Source organism: Pipistrellus kuhlii, unplaced genomic scaffold (assembly GCF_014108245.1).
Source record: "Pipistrellus kuhlii isolate mPipKuh1 unplaced genomic scaffold, mPipKuh1.p scaffold_m20_p_4, whole genome shotgun sequence".
In the NCBI taxonomy this organism is placed as follows: Eukaryota; Metazoa; Chordata; class Mammalia; order Chiroptera; family Vespertilionidae; genus Pipistrellus; species Pipistrellus kuhlii.
This window is the reverse complement of record NW_023425540.1, coordinates 91,319,254-91,327,067: the sequence shown is the minus strand read 5'-3', so window position 1 is coordinate 91,327,067 and position 7,814 is coordinate 91,319,254. Positions and strand designations below refer to the sequence as shown.

Below are 7,814 nucleotides of genomic sequence, written 5' to 3'. Positions count from 1 at the left end.
GCAGACCCAGCTTCACTCCTGCCCCACCTCTCCAATGGGTCACCTGGGGCCTCAGTTTCCTCATCAGGAACACGGGACAGCCCAGCGTGGTGGGTGACTCAGGGCTGAGAAGGGAGCTAGCTCTAGGGTGGCCTTCAGAGTCCCCAAAGCTATGCTGTGTGTCCCTGCACAGCAACTAAATCTCACAACTGCTCACCTGTGACGTGTGGCCCAGCATACCTCAAGGGGTGCGTGCCAGTAAGCATCGAGCTTAGACCCCTTCTGGCGCTCTCATGATGCCTGCTAGCTCGCGGGGGTGATTACCATGTCCCTGGGCAGCGGCACCTCCTGCCCCCACCCTCCAGCCCTCAAGGTCACACGGAAGAACACAGATCCAAACTTTATTTCTTAAATAGTTCTCTCTGCCCAGCATGTGCACCCAGCCTGCGCCGGCCGGGTGACAGGCATAAATTAAGGTCGCTGCGTGTCGCCAGCCAGGGCGTGGGCCGGCCTGGCCGCTCAGTCCCAGCCGAAGTCCTGGCCGATCATCTGGTAGAACTTCCTGTTGAAGGGCTGGTAGAAGTCCCGCAGGCGCTGGACCACGGCCTCGGGCACCCGGGGGTGGGGCCGGCCCTTGGACTTGCCCAGGCAGCGGGGGCGGCCGCTCCCCTGGGCCTTCTTGAGGCAGGGGAAGCCCTTGGTGGCGTTGAAGTAGAAGTGCTTGTCCGTGACGACCCTTCTGAGGCCCAGGAAGTCCTGCACTCGGCCCACTTCCCCGGCGGGGTCGCTGACCAGGCGCTCGCCGCTGACGAACAGGAAGCGGGACAGCGGGAAGTAGCGCAACCAGTTGTCCAGGTGCTGGGCATAGAGGCCGATGCGCACGGCGCTCCAGGCCGTGTCCACAGGGCCCAGGCCGTGGCGGAAGGCCAGGGTGCGGAAGCTGGGCAGGCCCGGGGTCTTGGAGAGCGTCTGGGCGTAGTCGGAGATGGCCCGCGTCACGGGGTCCCGGACCACCACGATCAGCTTCGTGTCCGGGGACATGCTGTGGATGCGGGGCGGGGCCTCCAGCGTCACGAAGTAGCTGGGGGTCTTCTCTATGGTGATCTGCCCGTCCAGGGTGCGTGGCATCAGGCTCCTGCGGGGGGGGGGGGGGGGGGGGGGTGAGAGGTGGGCGTGAGAGGGCGCTGGTGCCCTCAAGCCCTCCCGTGATAGGCCAGCCCCAGGGACCCGAGAGTCACTTCCCGCGCCCCCAGGCCCGCCCACCTAAAGTGCCAGATGGGCAGCCTGGGAGGTGGGCTGAGAGCAGCCGCCCCAGCACAGGCCAACAGGGGGGGACTGTCCTGGCAGGCTGCCCACTCTAGCTAGATGGCCCCAACCCTGACACTGCTGTGCCTCTCACCCCTGACCAAGCACCAGTAGGGCCAGGGGCCCAGACTTGCCATCCACAGGGCTCTGCCCACCTCCCCAGCTCAGAGGCCCCTCCCTGCACTGTAGTTACCCAGGTCACACTTCCGTTAAATGGCTGGAGTTGTCCCCTAAGTTAGGCCATTAAGTCTGGACGAGTGTCCCAGCAAAGAACAGCTGTTCTTTCCATTCCCCACCCCCACCCCCGGCATGGCCCCTGGCATTGCCCCTGCCCCTCTGGTTACAGCCCTAATTCTCACTGACCTGGGCCCAATTCACATGCTGGAAGCCGCCAGCAGACCCCAGCCCACTGGGGAACAGGAAGTAAGGTGGCCTGAGGGCCCATCGCAAGAGCTCAGCAGCCAGGGCCTCGCAGACCTGGCTCAGACCCCAGGTGCAAGGCCGTGGCTGCAGCATTCCTGACGATTCCTCTCCTTCTGCCGAGGGGAGTGGGGCACTGACCAAGGTTCCGGGAGAGTTGGCTGAGGACAGCCCCCTGGCTGCCCCAAACGTGGGGAAGCCCCTCCCACGCGCGCGCGCGCGCGCGCACACACACACACACACACACACACACACACACACACACACACCCCTGTGCAGGCCGGGTACCCTGAGCAGTTTCCCCAGGTCACGCCTTGCCCGCCAGCCAGGTACGCAGGGAGGGCGGGCAGGGTGTGGCAGGGCCAGCTGAGCAAACAGCTCCAGGGAGGCCCTGAGAGAGGACTGGAAACTAGGTCAATGGAGGCAGAACCTGCGGGACCTGTGCCGTCAGAGGGGCAGCCTCTGCCCAAGGCCCTACCTACCCTGCCTCCAGTCCTCTGAGGGGGCTCCCCCACCCCACTGGCAGCCTCCTGGTCTGGCCCAGGGCAAGTTCCGCTTTCATCCAGCCTGCACTCAGCCTGCGAGACCCCAGGTTTCCTCTTCCTCCTTAGCCCCAACGAAACTCAAGCTGGATGAACACACGTGTGCAAACCCACGTGCTGGGTGCTTGGCTTAGAGGGTGCGTGGGGTGAATCCCAGCCGTACCAGTGGCTCCCTGACACCACCCACGGGCTCTGGGGAGGTGAGTGGGTTGATGGTCTTCAGGCTCTGAGAGCTCCCCTCGTCCCCAAAACAAGGCCCCGGGCAGAGCTGGTCTACAGAAGTCACGGGACAGGGAGGGGCGACAATTCTGTTTCCCCATCATGGTGACAAAGGAAGCTGGAATTTCCCTCCAGCCCACTCACTGCCCCATTGGACAGGCGGGCACCCTGGCGCTCAGGGAGGGAGTGGAAAGCTCGGGGTGGGGTGGACACTGACCACATCCTCCCACCCCTGGGCTGCAGCAGCTGGAAGCGGCAGTGTCAGCGTGGCTTCTGCCCCCAGAGGCCCTGCCCCCATGCCCTGCCTTGTGCCCTGGGAGTACAGGCACCCAGCCCTCCTGGGATAAGTTCAGTGAGACCTCGGGTGTTAGCAAGCACTGAGGCCGGGGCTGCAGCCTGGGGCAGCCGGCTCAGGGGATTCCCTTTTCCTCAAGAGGGGATTAGCAGACGGGGAGACTGAACCTCACTGCTGAGACCCAGCCTGGGCTGGGGCAGACGGACTGCCAGGGGGATCCGAAGCCATTGCCCTCCCTTCATTGCTCTCCTCAGGGAAGGAGCCAGCCCTGTTACTCCTGGGCCCGCCCCTCCCATCTTGGACACCCCCTCCCCGTCCCTTTCTTCCCCCAGACACCAAGGGACCCCAGAAGCACCTCCTCTTCCCCCACCCAAACTGGAACACAGCCCCGCTCCCCCCCTCCCTACCACCACCCCACACTCCTGCCTGAGGGAAGGAAGGACACCAGGGACGTCAGAGGAGCAGAGGGGGGTGCTTCCGGAACCCTGTGGGAGGGAGATGGGAACGGGGATGGCCTGCAGATTTTCCAGGCCCACTCCTGCTACAAACCAGCTTTGAGATCTGAGATCTTCGGGACCAATTACTCATCCTCACCCGCCCTCACAGGCCTGTCCTGGCCAGGACATGGAGGAGGGTGGGATGGAGGTTTGGGGTGGGGGGTGCAGACAGGGGAGGGGATGAGAAGAACGGGATCCTGACCTCCACGGGCAAACATCTGACAAGCTGTTCCCGGGCCCTCCCCATTCATCTGGTCTGCATTTCCCTGTGGCTTCCATCCAGCCCCGACTACTCTCCCTCCTTGGTCTCATCCACCCTTAGGTCCCACATCTCTCCTGGGCCCCAGCCAGCCAGGCCTGCTTCTGAGCGAAAGCTACTTAGGGTTCCTGTGTGGATCCATAGGGGCTGGGGGTGGGGCACTGGTCCCCAGCCCCAGGAGCTTCTCCTGGGATGACACAGGGAGGAAAAGCCCCACAGAAGCCCAGGTCCCTCCCCCCCATACTCAGAACCCCACCCCTCATTAGCCCCAGGAGCCAAGGGGGTTTCCCCTCCTGCACCCCTCCTATCTCCTCTCGCTTTTCCCAAACACGGTTAAAGTATAGCCCCACCTGCCCCCAGACGAGACAGCCCTCCTGAGGAGACCTGGGGTGCTTGTCTGCCACACAGAAGATGCTCCGTGAGTGAGTGAATAGATGAGAAAATGCTGACTGAGTGTGGGAGTACTTGGAGGTCACAACCCCCAAAACGGAGGACCCTCAGGAGTCTGAGGAGTGGGCTAACTGAGGCCCAGTTAGAGGGGAAAGTTTGGCCAAGATTAACTCCGGGCAGCCCAGAACCACCTGCCAAGGCGGTGGGAAGGGCCAGGGTCACTGCCTGGAGTGAGGTCAGTCACAGCCCACGGGGATGGTGTCCCAGAAACTCAGCTGGGGGTGCTGGCCGCTCCTCCTTGACTCACCACCCTCACCCTCCACCCAAAACAGGCTCTGCACTCCGGGAGGCTCAGCCCGGGTCCTGAGAGCAAACACCACCAGGCCAAGCCCAGGGGCTGGGCACTCTCTTTGAAGCTGGGGGAGTGGGGTCACAGTTCCAGAGGTTCACCGCACTCTCCGAGTAGGTTGAAAGGAAAAAAGGGCCAGAGGCAAGGACACCTGTGAGCACATGGCCACATGGCTAGGTACTCTGCACCACACTCGATCCTGTGTCCTGAGAATTCAGGAAGGGACACCACCCAGTCCTCATGGGATAAGTTCAGGGAGACGGACCCCTCTGAGGGCACTCCAGAAGCTCAGCTCCCGCACCAGCCAATGAGGGGTCAGCTCTAGCCAGCCCATAGGTTCAGCTCCGGATTAAAGGGTCAAGGCCACCAGGACTGACCCTCTGCACCCGCCTCCCCCTCCAGGTGGAAGTGGCTCTGAAAATAAAAAGAAAGTCCCTTCTCTACCAGAGCTAGACTGGCTCCTGAATCCCCTGGCTTCTGAGAAACCCCAGAGCCGAGGATCTGCCCTCCAGGCTGGATCTCGTGCCTGCTGCCTGCCGGGCCCCCATCCTCCCCAGACCTGTCCCTCGGGGCTGGAGCGTGCACCCGGGAGCCTGGAAGGGGCCCCGGGCTTCCTAACTCTTTGAGAAAAACCTTTTAGGGCTAAACCCAGTCTAGCCCCCCACCCCCCGTGGCCCCCCATTAACCCAGCTCAGTGTCTCCCCCAGCTTCTTGTGTCCAAGTTGTTGGGATCAGTGTGGACTCTGAGGTTTGTCCTTCACTGTCGCACCCCTTCCACTCCCCCCCCCCCCACCTCCTCTTCCCCGTCCTCTCTACAGCAGTAGGTATCAGAGATGCTTTGGTGCCAGTGGACTGTCAGAGTGGGTAGCGGTCTCTCTGAGCTCTGACGCCAGAATTCAGCAGTTGGGTTCAAGGATGGACTCACCACCCTCCCACCACCACTCAGCTTCCTGAGGTCCCCCTGAGAGCAGCAACCCTTGAGAGCTCAGGAGCTAGAACCCCTGTCTTCACTGGGGCCCATCCAAACCCGTGAGTGGTTTTGAAGGCAAAAGGCAAAGAAAGCAAATGGGGGTGGAGGTGAGGAATCTGGATACGGAGAAACTAGTATGCCTGGAGAGTGTGGGTGCTGCTACCCCCAACTCCCCACTAACTCACCAGGTGCCCTGGGGCAGGGTCCTCTCTGTCCCATGGAAGCTGGTCCCAAGCTGGGGCTAAGGCGAGAGCTTGGGGAGTGGGGAGACTCATTCCCCACCTGCAAGCTCCCATTTCCCCCATAGGAAGGGACCGGCAGGTGGCAGACTTGTGTGCGACTGAGGAGGCCGCAGGCAGTGCCAACCTCAGCCCGGAGGGGCTGTTCACCTGGGGAAGGCAGGAAAGCTACAGGGCGCCATGACGTGAAACTAGGGTCCTAATTCCCACCCTTGGGCACTGACTCCAAGGCACATCCTTCCTCCTACTGCCCAGACTTCCTCCAGACCCTCAGGACGCCCGAGATTCCTCTTCCCAGGACCAGGAGTGTGGGAGGCAGACACTTCCTGGGATACCGCCCCTTCTAAGGGTAACTGGCCTGCAGGGGAGGGCGACTGAGCCTGAATCATTTCTAACGCTGCTCAAACCCCGCTAGCCTGAAGCTACTTCTCGGCTGGGACCTCCCTCCCTCCCCCCAGTCCTGCTGAGACCACACAGCAGCCCCAACCAAGGCTTCCTTTCTCCAGAGTTTTCTAAGTTTCTTGGCGCTCCAGGCCAGTGGCCAAGCCTCGCCCGCTCCCCGCACCACCACCCCATGCTGATTACACCCTGCGACGCCGGGGACCTCTCCCTGCCTCCACCCTGGGGGTACCCCTGGGGCGCACCCCGTGTTCCCCGGGAGGCACCGGCCAGGGAAGCCGGTGGGACCAGAGGACCCGCGCTCACCGGTACCAGGCGAGGCCGCGCTCGTACCACCTGTCGAAGAAGTGGGGCTCGGAGCCGAGCGCGCGGATGTCGGGGTGCAGGCGCAGGAACTCCAGGAGCGCGCGCGTGCCGCCCTTCTTCACGCCCACGATGAGCGCCTGCGGGAAGCGCCGGCGGCCCGGGCCGCTGGCCACCGGCAGGACGGGCGCCCCCGGCCCGCGGGCGGCGCGGGGAGGCGCGGCGGGCGCGGGGGCGCGGGGGGCGCGCGGGCAGCGGCCCGGCAGGGCGCACAGGCAGTAGGCTCCCAGCACCAGCGCGGCGAGCAGCAGCGGCGCCCGGGGCGCCCGCAGCGCAGCCCCTGGCCCGGCTCCCGCGCCCTGGCTGCCGCCGGCCCCGCCGCCCGGGCCGCCGCTACCTGCCATCCGACCGGCCGCCCAGGCCCGGGAGCGGGGGCTGCAGGGGGGCGCGCATCCCGGTCCGCGTGGTCCGCCCGCGGCGCCGCCGGGTTTCTGCTCCGCGACCGGCCGCTCCGCCGTCCAGGAGCCGCGCGGGGAAGGGCCAGGGCGGGGAGGGGCGGGGGCGGGAGGCCCCACCCCGACAGAGGCCCCGCCCCTCCCGGGCCACTGTCCCGCCCGGTCCACACGGGCACCCGCAGGCGTCGGCGTGGAAACCTGGACGCGTCCGCTGGGAGACGCGGGGCTCCAGATCTCGGCCACAGACCTTCACCCCTGCCCTCGGATGGGGCAGCGGCGGGTGGGACGCAGGGCAGTGACAGGGCTGCCCCGCGGGCCCAGCACTAGGTCTTAGATTTTAAGACTTAGAAGGCCGATACCTGGTTGGCACGGCAGGTGCGTGAGCTGAGCAAGTGGGCCAAGGAGCGCACACCTGGGCCCTAGTGCGCAGAGGAGTGGGGCCCTGCAGCAGACATGGGGCATGCCCTCTGCCCTGACCGGTTTGGCTCAGTGGATAGAGCGTCAGCCTGTGGACTGAAGGGTCCCAGGTTCCGTTCACGTCAAGGGCATGTGCCTTGGTTGCGGGCACAAACCCAGTATAGGGTGTGCAGGAGGCAGCTGATGGATGTTTCTCTCTCATCGATGTTTCTAACTCTCTATCCTTCTCCCTTCGTCTCTGTAAAAAATCAATAAAATATTTTTTTTTAAAGAAAGAAAGAAAGAGGGCACCCCTCACTGCCAGTCGGCTTGCCATTCATCAGATTCACAGTCCTGGTGGCTGGAGAGGGCTAGCCAGGTATGATTACCATTTTATTTTATGTTTAAATGTTTTGTTTTTATTGATTTCAGAGAGGAAGGGGGAGAGAGAGAGTGGGATAGAAACATCAATAATGAGAGAGAGCCCTAGCCAGTTTGGTTCAGTGGGTAGAGCGTCGACCTGCGGGCTGAAGGGTCCTGGGTTGATCCCGGTCATGGGCACATGCCTGGGACTTTGGCTCTATCCTCAGTGTGGGGCGTGCAGGAGGTGGCCGGTCCATTATTCTCTCTCATCAGTGATGTTTCCCTCCCTCTCCCTTCCTCTCTGAAATCAATAAAATATATATATAGTATTGTTTTAAAAAAAATAATGAGAGAGAATCATTAATCGGCTGCCTCCTGCATGCTCCACTCTGGGGATCGAGCCTGCAAGCCAGACATGTGCCCTGACTGGGAAC

General features: G+C 63.2%; 1 protein-coding gene across 3 annotated transcripts; it reads right to left on the bottom strand.

The window, feature by feature from the left end:
- Window positions 1–366: 366 nt before the first annotated feature.
- HS3ST6 (heparan sulfate-glucosamine 3-sulfotransferase 6) lies at window positions 367–6,686 on the bottom strand. 3 transcript variants are annotated; one of them, XM_036409625.2, is made up of 2 exons: window positions 6,170–6,686; window positions 367–1,114 (listed from the first exon to the last, which is right to left on the bottom strand). In XM_036409625.2, exons 1-2 carry the CDS (start codon window positions 6,568–6,570, stop codon window positions 499–501), a joined length of 1,017 nt encoding a protein of 338 aa, XP_036265518.1. In that variant the 5' UTR covers window positions 6,571–6,686; the 3' UTR covers window positions 367–498. The 3 variants fall into 3 exon arrangements, with proteins under 3 accessions (XP_036265518.1, XP_045427403.1, XP_045427404.1); XM_045571447.1 differs by having other exon boundaries at window positions 6,197–6,686; XM_045571448.1 differs by having other exon boundaries at window positions 6,200–6,686.
- Window positions 6,687–7,814: the final 1,128 nt, after the last annotated feature.